At 43.5% G+C, this 18,517-nt stretch overlaps 1 protein-coding gene and 1 long non-coding RNA gene across 2 annotated transcripts in view; one reads left to right on the forward strand and one right to left on the reverse strand.

The window, feature by feature from the left end:
* The window catches only part of LOC141585107 (uncharacterized), a 116,116-nt gene that overhangs the window by 75,730 nt on the left and 21,869 nt on the right, over window positions 1-18,517 (reverse strand). Inside the window, exon 2 of the long non-coding RNA XR_012518422.1 lies at window positions 11,491-11,578. This is a non-coding gene — a long non-coding RNA (uncharacterized LOC141585107). The remainder of the gene's footprint in view (window positions 1-11,490; window positions 11,579-18,517) is intronic.
* Window positions 1,499-15,721, forward strand: C7H12orf54 (chromosome 7 C12orf54 homolog). Its single transcript, XM_003927774.3, has 9 exons — window positions 1,499-1,577; window positions 2,239-2,360; window positions 5,097-5,127; window positions 5,617-5,655; window positions 8,252-8,284; window positions 9,893-9,917; window positions 12,537-12,585; window positions 14,109-14,290; window positions 15,376-15,721. The coding sequence occupies exons 2-8, from the start codon at window positions 2,296-2,298 to the stop codon at window positions 14,248-14,250; spliced, it is 384 nt and encodes a 127-aa protein (XP_003927823.1). The 5' UTR covers window positions 1,499-1,577; window positions 2,239-2,295; the 3' UTR covers window positions 14,251-14,290; window positions 15,376-15,721.

Consider the following 18,517-nt stretch of genomic DNA (forward strand, 5'->3'; position numbering starts at 1 on the left):
GCTCATCATCACTGATTATTAGAGAAATGCAAATCAAAACCACATTGAGATACCACTTCACACCTGTTAGAATGGCAATCCTTAAAAAAATCTGGAGACAACAGATGCTGGAGAGGATGTGGAGAAATAGGAACGCTTTTACACTGTTTACACTGTTGGTGGGAGTGTAAACTAGTTCAACCATTGTGGAAGTCAGTGTGGTGCTTCCCCAAGGACCTGGAAATAGAAATCCCATTTGACCCAGCAATCTCATTACTGGGTATATACCCAAAGGATTATAAACCATTCTGTTATAAAGACAGATGCACATATATGTTCATAGTGGCACTGTTTACAATAGCAAAGACCTGGAACCAACTCAAATACCCATCAACGATAGACTGAACAAGGAAAATGTGGCACATATACACCATGGAATACTATGCAGCCATAAAAAATTATGAGTTCATGTCCTTTGTACAGACATGGATGAATCTGGAAACCATCATTCTCAGCAAACTGACACAAGAACAGAAAATCAAACAGCGCATGTACTCACTCATAGGCAGGTGTTGAACAATGAGAACACAAGGACACAGGGAGGGGAGCATCACACACTGGGGTCTGTTGGGGGATGCCAAGGGATAGACAGTGGGGGATAGGGAGGTCAGGGAGGGATAACATGGGGAGAAATGCCAAATGTAGGTGACTAGGGGATGGAGGCAGCAAACCACATTGCCATGTGTGTACCTATGCAACAATCCTGCATGATCTGTACATGTACCCCAGAACCTAAAGTACAATAAAAAAGGGGAAAAAATGGAATTGTCAAAAGTAAACTGAAAAAAAAAAAAGAATCTGTGGTATAAATACACAATGGAGTACTATTCAGCCATAAAAACAATGAGATCCAGCCATTTGCAACAACATGAATGGAACATTATTATGTTAAGTGAAATAAGCCAGGCACAAAAAGACAAACATTGCATGTTCTCACTTATTTGTAGGATCTAAAAATCAACTACATCTAAGAACAGAAGGAACCAAGGGTCAGCTTCTCCCTTGAAACTAGACCCCTGGAGGAGCAGCCTCAGAGAGGGCACTGAGTCTGCATGGGGAGGTCATAGCGAAGTGGAAATTGTGGTATAGCATGTTTAGGCAGACAGGACCTGAGATAGAACCTTCCAGGTCCCATAGCTCTTGAAATTGAAAGCCAGATTTCTCAGACCTGATTTTGAAATTCAAAGTAAAAACTGGATTCTTCTGGCTTCATTCCTGTCATCTCTCAGAATCAGTGGATTTCTAATGCAATGGGTAGAAAGCAATGAAGAAGCATTAAATTGCCAGAAATTAAAACTAAAATCCCACAACATTATTCCTCCATTTTACCATTATTATTTGGATTGACTGGAGCCTAGGGTGTGGCTGGGAGGCAGAGCAAGTTGTCCCACCTCTATGAGGTCACAGCTGAAGTCACAAAGCGTTGAAAAAGGCAAGGTTGATATGGGAACAGAAGGCTGTTGTAAGATGGGGCTCAAAGAGGAAAAAGTCTAGCAGCGAAGGAGTGGGGCGAAGTGTGATTTGGGGAACAAAGCAAGGTAAGTTCCTAGACATAACTGACCCGGTTCTTGATGGTGGCTTGGAGGTCAAGAAGGGTGGGAGTGGGAAAAGTGGGAGGGAAACTTATCAAAGGAGGATCTGTCTCCTGTCTAGGTCACTGCTTATGATCCCTCCTTCTCTACAAAGCACTTGAAGGCTAGAGATGATGGCCCTGCATCCTGAAACTCTATCCTTAGTTAACCATGAAAATTCTGACTGAGGCAGGAGCGGGTAGGGTATTTGCCAATCTTGCATTCACTCTACACTATTTGCTGTCCTTGCCATTGAGTCCACCCCAAACTCAAAGATCCTTTGGCCAATGCCCCATCCACAGTCTCAGGTAACTGTTATTTTTCACCAACTTTCTCACTGCAATTTCTGTTGTTACTGACAAAGACTATAGGAAGATTTTTCCAGGGGCAAATACTTCCTTCCTCTTACTCTCCTCTTACCCTCATCTTTCTTTACACATTTATACACACATACATGTACATATATGCATGTGCACATGCACACACGTGCACAAGCACACTCACCCATTCAAAACACAGATGTTTCATTAACTGCTGAGACATCTGTCCTGGTAGTTCTCCAGTGAATAAGCTCTTTTCTTCTCACCATGTGCCTACCTTCTCCCCAGATTCATTTATGACTCCCCAGGGCCTGGAGCTATCTCCATCTTCAGCCCCAGAGTCCTTGGTTTCTGTCTGAGAACAAATGGCACAGCATCCCTGGCAGGATCAACAACGAAAGGCAGAAATGGCCTCCAAGCAGCAGAGAAGGTAATGGGGCTAATGATGACCCTCAAGCATCCTTAGATTGCTATACTCCATGGGGGAAGAACCAGGGCCTCCTGTCTCCATCGCTCTTCGTTTAGCTTCACTTGCTTCCTTGCTGGATAAGATGTGGACTTTCGTGTGTCCTCCCCCTTCTCCATCTCCTCAGTGAAAGGAACAATAGCAAATCTTTGCCATTCTAATTCAGAAAGCAGGCATCATTGCCATTCCTCTAGGAATTGGGGGCGTATACAAGCTAGAGACATTCGTTTACTCCAGGACTGATTTTCCTTAAGTCCTTTATGTCCCCTATAGTGTGAATCAAGGCCAACCATCAAAAATCAAGCTTCTCTTGGCCTAGCATGGAAAAGAGAATTAGAATCTGCTGCTTGAGGCTAAATATGAGACCCAGGTGAGGGTATCCATAAAGTCAGAAAAAAAGGAGGGTTTACTGTGAACTTATGGGTCACAAAAGCTTCATAAAGGAATCAGAAGTTGGCTGGAGCCTTTGACTTGCAGCAGATGTCTCGAGATAAGAGTTTGTAGAAATTTGGGAAGAGAAAGTTTCTAAGCTGCCTACCTATGAAAGTGCTCAGAAAGGTTACCTGGGCCTCAAGCCTGAGAGCCAGTAAGGAACGGAGAAGCCTGAATCTGGGGGAAGTTGGGAGTCTGCTCTATCTAAGAGTATGAATTCTCCTCCGGACAGCTGCAGGACCTTGCGGAGAAAATACTGAGCAGATAGTGGAGTCTCCTAGACTTCTATATGAGGAAGCATATAAACCACACCAGAGCCCGGCTTTTCTGCTGATGAACAGATGCTTTTTGATGGTGGAAGTGGACAGGACATAAAAATAACACACAATAACTATAATGCCTGAAGAAAAACTTAACAATTACAAAGGTTTGCATATGATCATCCCCGAAATCCTTGACAGAAAGATTACTCCTCTTGTTTGATAGGTGAGGAAACAGGCTTAGGGTTGGGGTTTGATAGCACAATAGGGTGACTATAATGAACAACAATTCATTATGTATTTCAAAATAGTTGGATGAGAAGAGCTGAAATGTTTCTAGCACAAAGAACCCATCAATGTTTGAGGTGATGGATATCCTAAATACTCTTGATTTGATCATTACATATTGTATGCATTATCAAGCTATCACATGTATCTCATAAATATGTACAATTATTACATATCAATAAATAGATTAAAAGGATGTTTTCAGAATTAGGGGCATGGCCTGGATACTCATTGCAGTGAGTAATAGCTCTGCCAGGTTCTACGGAGAACTAGCACTCCAACTGGCAGAATTGTGTCCCTGAGCCATCTGATATGGTGGCTCCCAAGGAGATTTCCCCATGCTATCAATATTCATCAAAAGTATCCTCTTAGCTAGAGATCTGTTAGGCTTAATGTCTTTTTATTTATTTATTTATTTATTTATTTATTTATTTATTTAAATGACAGGGACTTTCTCTGTTGCCTAGGCTGGAGAATATATACATATATATACAGCGCAATCATAGCTCACTGCAGCCTCAAACTCCTAGGCTTAAACGATACTCCTGCCTCAGCCTCCTGAGTAAGCTAGAACTACAAGAGCCTGCCACCACACCTGGCTGGGCCTTTGTCGCTGTTGTTGTTGTTTGATTTGGTTGTTGTTGGGTTGTTTTGTTTTTTGTTTTTTGTTTTTTGTTTTTTTATAGAGACGAGGTCTCACCATGTTGTTTAAGCTGGTCTTGAACTTCAGTGTCATCTAGGGCCCAGTTTTTACTCTATTCTGGGTCCCCAGACCCCCTGTGATCATTGGCCTCCCTACCCTTGTTTAGAAAAACTTATTTTTTTTTTTAATGGCAGAACTGTATTAGCAGGAACTCCAGGCCAGAGATGTAAGGATCATTGGTTTCCGAAACATCTTCCCTCTATCGCATTTTCCTCTTTTTTTAAGGTCCCTTTTCAGGTTTCTTCCCCAGAGCTCCTGAAACAATTCTAGAAGGTAATTAACCTACCCTTCCTTCCTCTAGTTCATTACCTATGTCCTGGCTTCCTTTGTCCTAGTCAAGTGTGCACAGGGCCAGGAGATGAGGCTGAGTCTGCTCAGGATCCACGAGCATAGGAGAGCAGACGGGTTCCCCAGATTCCACTCGCTTTCACCCTTCTTCCTCCTTCAGTTACCTGTCTATCTGTATACGCCGCCTCCCAGGTGACTTTGGTACTGATTTAGGACTTAGGTGGTATTTAGGAATGAGAGCTTCAGTTGTGCTGCCAAGAATAAGCAAAATCTTTCCACTTCTTCCTCAGCCTCTCATCCCCATTTTCACCCCGTCATCCGTCATGAAGGAAAAGAACACCTTTGGGGAAGCAGTTTGCTAACTGAGTGTACTTTCCAAAGAGGAACCTGGGAAGTTTGACAGGTTAGGTGGGATGAAGGGTGGAGAGTGGACATAAATTAGGCAGGCAGGAGAATGACAGTGACCATCGCCTTCACTTCCATTGTTCTATGGTTTAGAGTTCTCAGAGGGCTTCCACAACAGTCAAGATGCTTGGAAGATGAGGCAAGGGTCCCACCTCTCCCTATACCTCCCATAAGAAATGTGAGAGGCAGGATCCTGGCTATCCTTCCTGAATTTTTAGTACAGAAACTTCGAGAATTCCTGATAGGAGTGATAGAATAGTTAGGAGAAGCCTTTAGCCCACGTTCTCTGCTCCTCATCAGTTATATTTCATTCTTTCTTTCCAGCACATCCATAGAAGAGACAATGAGACCACAGGTGGGTAAGGTATCCAAATTCTCTGGATCCTCTGGGGCTCCTAATTCCTAGGGAGAGGGGAGGAAAAGAGGTTGTAGACAGGAGGCCAAAAAAAAAAAAAAAAAGACTACCTGACAAGGGACAAGGTGCTCTTGACTGGCTGGTGGGGTGGGTCATTGTCTACCAAACCAGGTAACATCTCCAGTGTCACCATGTCACCAGACGACTCCAGGGGCAAGCAGGCTGAACAGACATTGACACGGTGGTACACAGATGGGTCTACTTGTACTTGTCACCCACCAGCTAGATCCAGAGCAAAGCAGGACGTATGGGATGAAAATGACTCAGCAGGGCTGCAGGAAACTTTTGGCTGCCTGAGAAATGGAGTGATTTGGGGTCCCCAGCTCAATTCCAAGAAATATCTTCTCTTCCACCAGTTTCATAATGTGTCCCTTCAGATTCTGGGAGAGTTGGGATATTGTTTCCAACATTTGTTCCTTATTTCTACAGGAAAGACAGGTAACCATTACTGAAACCTTGTGGGACCAGGTGAGTATAGAGGAATCATTTTTGACAGCGCGGCGAGAGGTGGGAGGCGGGGGAGGGCTTCAGGAAAGTGCACATTTCTTTCTCTTTCCTTGAGCAGTTTGTTGATTGGTGGTGAAGGATCAACACACTCCCTCCCACCTTATTCTGTTGCTCTGAGGACACCGTCTCATATCCTCAGAGCTCCTTGTGTCTGTGCATGTCAGTGCCCCTTCCCGACCCCACTTGTTTGAAGCTGTCACAGGTCCTGTTTGTTTTAAGGGGGTTTAATCCCCAGTTCTCAGTGACTGCCATGGACTTGAAAGCACAGGCTTGGCCTTTCACAAACATGAAAATGTCAGTTTCAATTCAGAAACATAAAAATGCCAAGTTTCACTTTATAGTTGAAGGGTACAGGTGCGCAGAAGCTAGTAATGCCCACAAGATAGCCACAGCAAACTGTAGTGAACTTTCCTAGAACACAGACATTTTCTTGGAGTTTCTAAGAGGCCTTCACACAAATACCAGCTACATCAACATCCCAATCTTACCATATTCGTTGCTTGTAAAGCCTTGAATACGGATGAGAATTAAAAGATAATTGATCACTTTTGAATGTATAATGTTGGAAACTGAGCAGGAAAAGACTTAATTAAATCAATGACCATGGCTTTCTGATTAAAAATGAGTAAAATTCTCCAGCGACTCTTGTGCCAGCCCCCACTGTACAATATTATATAAAATGAATAATGTGTCCAACGTGTTTTATTCTCTGTGATATTCAATGACTCTTTACATAAGGAAATAATCTTAATTATAATGCTATACAGTATCATAACTATTTCATGTTCTTACAGTTGTTGTATTAGCTAAAGAGTAAGTTGTTTGTGTAAGGGTCAGAAGACCACCCTGTTGAGAACAAGTGAACAATCAGATACTTATAACAAAGGGTCAACAAAGGGAAATGAATTGATCATTGAGAGGCAACGAATTGATCCTGAGCACGCTCTACCCCTTTGACCATTCATTCATCTTCCATATGTACCCTTATACACAAATGGAAACTCCTGAACATCTACACTATATTTCCACCAAACAAGATACAACTATCTAAAAGTTCTCACACTTTCTCCCAAGGGAGAAAAGCCACAGTTCCAACAGTCACTGGATCCATACACAGCTAGGTAGTACAGTAGGTGGACAGCCGAGGCGGACGGATCATGAGGTCAGGAGATTGAGACCATCCTGACCAACAAGAGGAAACCCCATCTCTACTGAAAATGCAAAAATTAGCTGGGTGTGGTGGCGTATACCTGTAGTCCCAGCTACTCAGGAGGCTGAGACAGGAGAATCACCTGAATCTGGGAGGCAGAAGTTGCAGTGAACCAAGATCATGCCACTACACTCCAGCCTGGTGACAGAGTGAGATGAAAGAAAAGAAAAGAAAAGAAGAAAGAAAGGAAGGAAAAAAATAAAGAAAGGAAGGAAGATGGAGGCAGGGAGAGAAAGAAAGAAAGAGAGGGAGAAAGAGAGAAAGAAAGAGAGAGAGGAAGGAAGCAAGGAGGGAGGGAGGGAGGGAGGGAGGGAGGGAGGGAAGGAACTGCCAGCCCCAGCCCCAGCCCCAGACCCTACAGCCACCCAAGTGTTGATGCCTAAGAAGAACTGGATTGCCATTTATGAACTCCTTTTTAAAGAGGGAGTCCTGGTGGCCAGGAAGGATGTCCAGATGGCTAACACCAGGAGCTGGCAGACGAGCTGGCAGTCATGAAGGCCATACTGTCTCTCAAGTTCCGAGGCTATGTGAAGGAACAGTTTGCCTTGGAGACATTTCTACTGGTACCTTATCAAGGAGGGTATCCGGTATCTCCGTGATTACCTTCATCTGCCCCCAGAGATTGTGCCTGTCACTCTATGCCACAGCCATCCAGAGACTGGCAGGCCTCGGTCTAAAGGTCTGGAGGCTGAGCGACCTGCAAGACTCACAAGAGGGGAAGCCAACAGAGACACCTACGGAGTGCTGCGCCCCCTGGTGGCGACAAGAAAGCTGACGCTGGGGCTGGATCAGCAACTGGCAGATTCGGGAGACATGGTCAGCCACCTCAGGAAAACTAGGGAGGATTCTTTTGCATTGAATAAACTTACAGCCAAAAAAGAAAATGAAAACAAAGAAAGAAAGTGCCAGGACTTTTTCCAAAGTGAGCATATGATTTTACACTCCCTCCAACGATGCGCAAGAGTTTCAGCTATTCCACAACCTCATGAACATCCAGTGCATTATAACCTAAATGCCTGTTGATTTTAATACCTATACTAAGCTTCAGAATAAGAACCAATTAGACAGAAAAGAAATATAGCAGTAGGTTTCATTATACATTCCATGCACAGCCCAGTCCTCTTTAAATACTTTACTGTAGTTTGCCCATTTACCATATGGAGAAACGGCGGCCCACTCTACTTCTGTAGAGTGGAAATCAGTGAGGATTTATTGCTAGAGCTACAAAGCCACAGTCTCTTGGCATTTACATTCTACAGCCTAGTGGCTAGGAGACTAGGTAACTAAATTCCTCTGTAATACAGTGATCATCTATATTAATGTTTCTTTATCTTTGTCTTCTGTCAGGTGCTGACAGCTTTTAAGAATATACAAAAGGAGGTGAGATTAGATTTTGACTCTCGGAGTTCCCCAGCCCCGTCATGTGCCCTGATCCCAATTTTTCCTTACCCTACTGAGATGTTGCCTCTGACCAAGGTTTCAGCTTTATTTATTTTTCTAGTGATTTCTCCCTTAAAGAGTACCGCTGACTTATCAGTCCGGGCAGCTAAGGCAAGAAGATGCCTAACAGTCCCCTTGAGGAAATGTAGTCATATAGACAGGAAATCGTATCTGCTAGAACTTCTCTCAGCAAAGATACTCTTTGTGGTTGTATGAAATGCTGATAAGTGATAGTTGGGAAGAATCCCCTAGTGATATAATAAACTGCCTTATTAGGTGAGTATGTCTGTTAACTTCAGGGAAGTGTGAATTAGAGACCAGGGCTAACCTTCTTGGGTAAATAGAAATAAAACCTCTTCCTCTGCTCTCCTTCTATAGATTTCAGTGTCTCTCTCTTTGTCTCTCTTTGTCTCTTTGTCTCTCTGTTGCCCAGGGTGATCTCAAATTCCTGGACTCAAGCCATCTGCCAGCCTCGGCCTCCCAAAGTGCTGAGATTACAGGCATGAGGCACTGTGCCCTTCCTAAGAAGGATTTTTTTTTTTTGAGACAGCGTCTTGTTCTGTTGTCCAGTCTAGAGTGCAGTAGCACAGTCTCGGCTCACCACAACCTCCGCCTCCTGAGTTCTAGTGATTCTCCTGCCTCAGCCTCCCGAGTAGCTGGGATTATAGGCATGTGTCACCACTCTGCTAATTTTTGCATTTTTAGTAGAGATGGCATTTCACCATGTTGATCAGGCTGGTTTCGAACTCCTGACCTCAGGTGATCCACCCGCCTCAGCCTCCCAAAGTGCTGGAATTAGACGTGAGCCACTGCACACAGCCAAGAAAGAATTTTTTTAAAATCCTTTACACATACTTAAAGCTTCTCTACAGAGAAGCACTGGAGACTCAATGGGGAGTGTAAAAAGGCCCAGAAAAGACACAGCAGGAGGGTCAGAAAGAATAAAGATGTGAGGTCTTGGTATGAGTAGTTATGACTGTATCGAATTGTGTGTCTCCCACCCCTAAAGAGACACTGCTCGCTCCTATTTATTTATGCATTCATTATTCAAAAGACATTTATTGAGCATATGCTATATGAAGTGTGAGATACAAAAACAATACAAATTGTGCTTTCAGAAACCTTGAGATTTTGGCTGGGCACGGTGGCCAAAGTGCCTGGGTAGCAATCCCAGCATTTTGGGAGACCGAGGTAGCCAGATGAAACCTGGTGAAACCCCATCTCGACTAAAAATACAAAAATTAGCCCTGTATGCTAGTGCATACCTGTAATCCCAGCTACTGGGGAGGCTGAGGCAGAAGAGTCCCTTGAACCTGGGAGGTGGAGGTTGCAGTGAGCCGAGATCACGCCACTGCACTCAAGCCTAGATGGCAGAGTGAGACTCCATCTCAAGAAAAGAAAGAAAGAAATCCTGGAGTTTCGCGTCCAAGAAGCCCATATTCTCCCAAACAGACATCCCTGCATTTGACCAAGTCTATAGCGAGGACACTACAGGTCCGCAGGAGACCAGCCCCCACCATCTGATTCTGTGTTCTCGTTATTTTTCAGCTGCAGGAAGATGCTCGGATTCGAGGTAAAAGAGCACCATTCCAAGGTTTGGGTAAGGAAACAAGGGAGAGGATTTGGAATTCAAGTCTCATTGCGTCCATTTTCCACAGCAAGAAAAATGGCGCTAAGAAGTGAGATGTGGAGTTCATCCCAAAGTCTCACCCTAGGATCTTCCATTTCGCTTCCAGCCCGAGTTCAGGCCCTCCTTTTCCTTCCCCCTCCCCTCTTCAACCAAGCTAGGGATTGGCTTTCCTAAAGCGTTCATTTCATAAGCAATGCAAGTCTCTCCTCTGTCCAGCTCAATTACCTCGTGTCTGAGCCTTTTAGGCTGCTAGAACAGAATACCATAGACTGGGTCGTTTATAAACAACAGAAACATTCCTCACAGTTCTGGAGGCTGGGATCTCCAAGATCAAGGTGCCAGCAGCGTTGGTGTCTGTTGAGCCCCTGCTTCCCAGTTAATAGAGAGCCAACTTTTTCACTGTGTCCTCTCATGGAGGAAGCAGTAAAGGAATTCTCCATATTCTCTTTCAAATGGACACTAATCTCATTCATAAGGGCTCTACCCTCATAATCAAATTACCTCCCAAAGGTTCCACACCTTAATATCATTGTTTTGGGGGATTAGGTTTCAATATATGAATTTGGAGGGGACGTAGGCTTTCAGTCTACAGCACGTGGACAGGGATGGAAGAATCTTTTTCTCCCTTGGAATGGCTGTTGAGGGCCTGAGAGCACTCTCAGCCCTCGGCTAGATATGGTTCTTGGCAGTAAAGACAGCAAGCACAGCAAAGGGGAACAGCTTTCCAAGGCTGGCACAGGGATGGAGTGGCAGGGAGGCTAGAGTGGTCAGGTTACAGTTTTCAAACGCCCAGATGCTAATTCTAGCACTTCAAGAAAATACTCAAAATACCTAGGAGCCTAGAATTACAGCAGAAAAGACATAGCTGGAACTCCTTCCTTCACCCCTCCAAGAAAGAACCTATAAATTGAGGCTTTTCAAACTTTTGTGTATATACAGATCACCTGGGTCCCTTGTTAAAAAGCAAATTCTTATTCAGCGGGTCTAGGGTAGGCTTGAATTCTGAAATTCTGTATCTCTTGGAGACTCCCGTATGGTGCCAAAGCTCCCAGCTCTCAAATCCCACTGATTATCAAGGATATATATGACTGAGCCCAAAGAGAGAGCCTCCAAAGTCAGAAGTAAATAAGATTGAACTCAAGGATTTTTATAGCCCACGGAAGGGGTGAGAAGCCTTCAGTTGTGGATATAAGAGTCAGGGAGAGGAGGAAATCTGAAGGAGATACTGACTTCTCTTGGGGTCTCTCTGGCATTGGAACCACTCTATGCTTTTTCAGCCCTGCCACAAAACTGAGTTCCTTAAGAGTACAAATCTTCTTGGAGATCTTTAAATACAGACAGTTCCAGAGAAGACTCCCTCTGATCTTTCCCCAAACCTGGCCCATCACCTCCACTCCAGAACAAGGAACTATGGCCTCCACTGTGAGATCCAGAGGCTCGTGAAACACTTTTCTTAGATGCTGATCCAGAGGTTTGTGAAATACTTTTGTCAAAAGGTCAAAAAAGCCCAGCTTACCTCAGCTTGGAGAGTGCTCTCCTTCATCCTTAGAAGGCTGATTTCCAAATAGTTCACAGCAGGGCCCTGGGAACTCCCGCCTGATTACCTGGGATATAAAAATGTGGATTTAGCATTCTAGTATAAAGACACATGCAAACGTATGTTTATTGCGGCACTGTTGCAATAGCAAACACTTGGAACCAACCCAAATGCCCACCAATGATAGACTGGATAAAGAAAATGTGGCACATATACACCATGGAATACTATGCAGCCGTAAAAAAGGATGCATTCATGTCCTTTGGAGAGACTTGGATGAAGCTGGAAACCATCATTCTCAGCAAACTGATACAATAACAGAAAACCAAACACCACATGTTCACTCATAAGTAGGTGTTGAACAGTGAGAACACATGGACACAGGAAGGGGAACGTCACACACTGGAGCCTGTTGGGGGGTGGGGGCCTAGGGGAGGGATAGCAGGGGGTGGGGGGATAGGGAGGGATAGCATTAGGAGAAATACCTAATGTAGATGACGGGGTGATGGATGCAGCAAACCACCATGGCACATGTATACCTATGCACAAACCTGCATGTTCAGCACATGTACCCAGAACTTAAAGTATAATTTTTTTTTAATGTGGATTTAGGATCTAACTGCTGCTATTGCCTTTCCACTTCCTGAAAGATGGGAGGGTGAAATCCAGGGTGAGATGAGGAGAATTCAAGTCTCATTGTATCAATTTTTCATACAAAATAAATGGAGATAAGAGGTGAGCTACCAGGGACTTGCTCCAGTAGCAAGGGGACAGAAGCACTCTGTTCCCAGCCCTGGATGAACAGAGCTTCAGTGGCCATGATTCCCTCTGCTTCACAGGGGGCCAGATTTCTGGTGCCACATTCTGCAACTGCCTCTCTATCGGGCTTGTTAGGACCTCAGTGTCCCTTCAAGTCTGGCCCCTCCCACTTTGGCTACACTTCAAACCAGGAATGTGAGCTGGGCAGCTGGGGAGACATGTCCAGGACTCTGTAACAGAAGGACTTTTTTCTGTGTCCACTTCAGGGATGAGCAACTGCTCCATGACACCCATGACATCCGCACCCAGAACTGGGTAAGTGTCCATATTCTGACAAGGTCCAAGGGAGATGGCACCCGCCTGGATGTGGGTACGCTTAGCCGTGAGTATAGCTAGCTCTGAGCCTTGAGACTTCTTCAGAAGCCTGTGCTTCCAATACACATTAAGGGCAAGAAGTTCCCCCCTCCCCAACCTGACTATCTCTACTTGTGATGAACTACAGAGCCTGGGCTTCCTCCTCTATCCTCAGCCCCATCAGAAATCTCTGGGATCTCAGGATCAGCCCTGAACCTCACCATAAGAGATTTTAAGAAATTATCTCAACTCAGTTGAGGGAACAAGGGAACACAGAATGACAGCTAGGAAAGGAAAGCTGCAAAGAAGGAATAAAGAATCAGAGATGTAGGCTGGGCATGGGGTGGCTCACACCTGTAATCCCAGTACTTTTGGAGGCCAAGGTGGTTGGATTGCTTGAGCCCAGGAGTTCGACACCGTGAGACCTGTCTCCACAAAAAAATATGAAATTAGCCAGGTGTGGTGGTGCACGCCTGTAGTCCCAGCTACTCTGGAGCTGAGGTGGGAGGATAATCTGAGTCTGGGGAAGTCAGGACTGCAGTGAGCCATAATCGTGCCACTGCCCTCCAGCCTGGGCAACAGAGTAAGACCCTATCTCAAAAAAAAAAAAAAAAAAAAAAAAACGGGGACTTAGAAGAAAGTTATAAAGAAAATTAACAAAAGTTTGAGACCCCAGTGCCCTAATATTGGGAGATGTCGCTTTCTCTTCCATAACAAGATGAGGAGAAAAAAGATCAGGCTACTGCAACACAGATTTACATTAGACATTGGGAGGAAAGACTTTTCAATAGTGCAACTGAGAGATAGAACTAGGTAGTCAAGAAAGACAGCAGCACTATGTTCCTCAGAGAACATAGTGTTTAAAAAAAAAATTAACTTGACATGTTACGGTTTTTCCCAAACCAGTAAATGGAAAAGGTGAACTCCTTAGATTCCTGTTTGAACAGAATTTGTCTCTATATCAGAAAATTAACTCTCATGAAATAAAGCCATTCGTTTTAAAGAAATGGATTGCTAAAAAAAAAAAAAGAACGGAAAAGAAAAAGAAAAAAGAAATGGATTGCTATGCTTTAACTTGCTCAGTGCTGAAACCATGGAAGGAATACATGAAAAGTGATTTCATATTTACAAAATTCTAAATGTAACTATTATAAATCTTTGCATATGAGGAGCGCTTTTGATTGGTCAAAATCCTTTCAGATATATGATATTATTTAATTTTATTATTCCTCTGAGTAAAGCAGGAGGAACTGTCCTGATAAAAACATAGGCTGGAATAGGTTCATCTCCTAAAGCCCACCCAACAAGGGCATTTTCCTGTGAGCCATGCATCCAACAGGAAATTGCAACTCCCAGAGCCAGAGATGCCCATTCTCAGTAGAGTATAATAATAGGATCCCTAGGGTAGTGGAGGCCAGGGAGGGGGCTGAAAGGGCAAGATATCTTTCCCTCATGTGTCCACAACTTCCTCTTATTTGGCACAGAAGCATAAAGCTTCCAGATTCCTGCATGACCCCAAAGTTGAGAAGATTGCAGTTCAGCACTAGAGAGCAGCCATCAGGAGATCGTGTCCACCACGTGAAGATGCAGCTCTCCAGTCAGTCAGCTTACTACCCTGGACCCTAACTGTAGAATCAAGGAAGAAGGACATCTCTGCTTCAGCCAGGTGTTTTACCCAGGCGGCTTTTCCCCTGAGCTCCACCCTGCCCGTCTGTGGCAGTCGGGAACCCAGGCCTCATAGGTCCTCATCTATGGCAGGGCAGCACCCCATGGAGCAGGTGCAGTCATACAAGGGGCTATGGGGTGAGGGGGTGGACAAGTGAAGGCAGGGCTAGGCCAGGTTCTTTTGGTCTCTGTGATCAAGACAAAGATCCAAACAGTGCATCAGGTGTGGATAGTGTTCAGGAATCAGGAACAAACAGTTGTGGGATAAAAAGATGGAAAGGTGGAAAGTTTTAAAACACACTAATGGATGTGAGGCCCATCATTCCTTCTGGAAAGTGCTCTAGAAACTTACACTACTTTGGGGGCTTAATTCAGTACCAAGAATCAAACACAGTCTGTCCTTTATAGGCTCCCTCGTCCGGGTTTTCTTTCACAAAGCACTTGAGTATGCTTTCCCCAAAGGCACTGTTTAAGTGGCAGGCCATTTCCCTAAGCCCTTTCACTCTCCTGCTCCATAGGCTCATCTGACACCAAACTCACCTGGAGAAGACTGTCTCAGGCGCTCACCCTGTGGCATAAACTATACTAGCCATGCCCTCTATATGGCCTTCTCTAGGGCTCATTAGCTGTTCCTTTTAAGAAATAATCTGGGTTATAGGTGATGGAGAAAATGGGTTTCGTCTGCCTGTGTCTAAGTACAGTGATTCTGCATCTTCTTGAATAGCCCCCTTTGAAATATTTTATCCTGTTTCAGTATTTTAGCATTAAGATTATATTTTGCTGAATGTAATACACACACGCACAAAACCTCGATCAAAACCCAGTTTGGCTTCAGATTGTAGGCAGGAAGGTCCTAGTGTGACATGGACAGCAAGTGTAGGATAGCAAAGATGCTGAAGTGGAAAGTACACAGAGAGAATGTGGTCTTCACCTTAGTTCCTGTCGGATGTCTTGGGAGGGGGTCACAAGGGTAGAAGCATCGCCACGAGGACTGCCTTTTCTCAGGGTCACCTGCCTAGTAAATTGTCTAGCAGGGAGGAGAATAAATTTCTTTTATTCCCATCCATGTGACCGTGACATCTACAGCACAGCTTCAGTTGCTGGAAAAGGGGAAGATATTAGGCAGACATCATCACTGAACCTAGAAGAGAGTGTGGTGCCCATAAGTGGAGATGCCAGGGTCTACGGCTAAAACTGGAAACTGAGAAATCACATGAGACCCAATCACATTCCAACCACCAAAGCAAAGAAACCAGCATGCAAACAGCTGATGAAATAAATGTGACGTAAAAGACCTGCCCTCCTGGTTCTTCCTGGGCTGTGGAATGAGTAGTGACAGAATTTCCAAGTGTGATACTGCATTTGTTTCAAAGAACAGCACTGTAGCATGGGAGAACCTGCATTATTAGGTCATAAACTCATTCTGACTTTGTCTAAGCTTTCCTTCTTTGTGGGCCTGTTTCCTCTCCCATAAAATAAGCAGCTATTACTAGAAAATCCTGAAGGTGCCTTTCATTTCCAGTATCCTGTGATGTGGATGATCTCACAGTCTACCATTTAAAGACAGTTCTTCTCCCAGCCTGTGAAAAGACCTGCTAGTCCAATAGTATTTCCTACAAGAAAGGATTATTCAGGATATTTGTCAAAGATGGCAATCTTTTCGTATATAAATGCACACATTACATGACAGGGAAAGTCTCATTTTTATTTCTTTCCTTTTAAACAAATCTGAACAAACGAATATAACATATTAAATATTATACAACATAAAATTTGACCCCAGGAATGGGAATTGGTCACAACACCCGCAAAATAATAATCAGAACAGCATGGGGAGAAATACCAGATATAGGTGAAGGGGAGGAAGGCAGCACATCACACTGCCATGTGTGTACTTATGCAACAATCATGCATGTTCTTCACATGTGCCCCAAAACATAAAATGCAATTTAAAAAATCCTGTTTGCCATAGTGTCTGATAAATACCTTACAACTTAAAAATAATAATAATAATAATAATCAGAACACATTACGGCAAAAAGGTAACTTTTTTAAAATCTTCACCTTACAGATGTTGACTTGGCATTTGTTAAAATACAAATTATAATTATTTAACACTTTAAAAATTAAATTACCTAAAAAGGAGCACCATAATTATTGGATTATATTGAAAACAAAAACCAGACAAGTGTGCCCTCAATTTTCATGCTAGCTCAATAGTATTAAAAGTGTTGTCAGTGTTTTCCATTTCTTTATTTTATTTTATTTATTTATTTTTGAATCAGAGTTTTGCCCCTGTCACCCAGGCTGGAATGCAGTGGCACGATCTCAGCTCACTGCAGCATCCGACTCCCAGGTTCAAGTGATTCTCCTGCCTCGGCCTCCTGAGTAGCTGGAATTACAGGTGCCTGCCAGCATGCCCAACTAATTTTTGTATTTTTAGTGGAGATGGGGTTTCGCCATATTGGCCAGGCTGGTCTCAAACTCCTGACCTCATCATCCACCCACCTCAGTCTCCCAAAGTGCTTGGATTACAGGTGTGACCCACCCCACCTGGCCCCCCAAATCTAATTTTTAAAGGGAAGTCAGAAATGTTGGTTTTACATAAAATGTCTGGATTTTTAGATGTTGGTCTAAATTTTTTTGTAAAAAGCTCTCTGCAAGCTGAGCAAGTCATCAGGCTACATCTGGGTCCCAGGCCAGCAGCTTAGGACTTCTGTTCTATTGTACTGCCCCTTTATTTTCTCCCCTGCTCTTGGCACAATTTATACCTTGTTTATTTATTTACTTGTTTTATTGTCTGTGTTGTATCACTGTTGTATTTCCAGTGTCTTACACAGTGGCTGGCACAGTCAATTCCCAATAAATAAATACTTGATGTTGGATTAGACAGGGAATCTGGCTTGGTGCTTTACTTAGAAGCTTTTTATATATTCTAAATATTATTGCATACATGATTTATACATATGAATATATCAGTATGTATGGGTTTATATATGTTTGTGTATATATACACCCATCTATGTATGGCAAATATTTTCACCCAGTCTCTGTCTTGATTTTAACTTTCATGGTGTGTTGGCCAGACTGGTCTGGAACTCCTGACTTCAGGCAATCTGCCCGCCTCGGCCTCCCAAAGTGCTGGGATTACAGGCATGAGCCACCTCATCCAACCCAGTGTTTTCCATTTCTAAAAACACTTAAATGTAAAATCTCAGCAAGATATTTTATACAAATGGGTAACAAAATTCATCCAGAAGCATAAGACAAAATGTCCAAAAACAAATCAAGGTATTAATGGAGTTACCTTCAAGTATTAATGGAGTTACCTTCAAATTTTTAATTCTCAAAGTTGCGGCCACTGAAATTATATTCTATTATATTAAAAGGCAGAGTTAACTAGTAGACTAGAAATGCAATTCATGATCCAGGCATGTTTCAGCCTGTGATAGCCAAAAATTCCTAATCAAGAAGGATTGGAAGGGCTCATTAATAAATGATATTAAGGCTGGGCACTGTGGATCCCAGCACTTTGGGGGGCTGAGGCAGGTGGATCACCTGAGTCAGGAGCTTGAGGCCAGCCTGACCCATATACTGAAACCCCATATCTACTAAAAATACAAAAATTAGTTAGGCTTGGTGGTGGGCACCTGTAGTCCCAGCTACTTGGGAGGCTGAGGCAGGAGAATTGCTTGAACCCAGGAGGTCAGGTTTGTAGTGAGCTGAGATCATGCCATTGCACTCCAGCCTGAGCAACAGAGCAAGACTCTGTCTCAAAAATAAATAGATAGATAGATAGATAGATAGATAGATAGATAGATAGATAGATAGATAAATGATATTGAGGAACTTCATTCATTTACAAAGAAAATATTGTCTATTGTGAGTCAGACATGGAGCTTAAAAAACATAGAGATAAAGAGATAAAGAAATAACAACTGCCACAATATCTCCAGTATGAATGGCATTAAGTAAGAGAGCACTAATGTCACAGGATCATCGATGGTGATCCAGGGCACCAACTGGAGCAACTGGGTGAAAGGAAGCAACACATTACTAGCAACTGAGACGACTGAGAGGAAGAGACTTTGGAGATGAAAACAAAAGTTTACTTTGGAAATATGTTTGAGAGTCTATAAGACATCAGAGCAGAGACTTCAAACACATTGTTAGTTAGATGAATTTGCACTGCAAAGCAAAGATTTAGGAGCTTTTCAACCACCTAGTC

This window comes from Saimiri boliviensis, chromosome 7 (genome assembly GCF_048565385.1).
Source record: "Saimiri boliviensis isolate mSaiBol1 chromosome 7, mSaiBol1.pri, whole genome shotgun sequence".
Taxonomy (NCBI): domain Eukaryota; kingdom Metazoa; phylum Chordata; class Mammalia; order Primates; family Cebidae; genus Saimiri; species Saimiri boliviensis.

Coding starts and splice junctions, on each gene's coding strand:
- C7H12orf54 (XM_003927774.3), top strand. CDS start 2,296: ATGGCACAGCATCCCTGGCAGGATCAACAACGAAAGGCAGAAATGGCC. Junction 5,656..8,251: donor CTGAAACCTTGTGGGACCAG/GTGAGTATAGAG, acceptor GTCTTCTGTCAG/GTGCTGACAGCTTTTAAGAA. Junction 12,586..14,108: donor ACATCCGCACCCAGAACTGG/GTAAGTGTCCAT, acceptor TATTTGGCACAG/AAGCATAAAGCTTCCAGATT.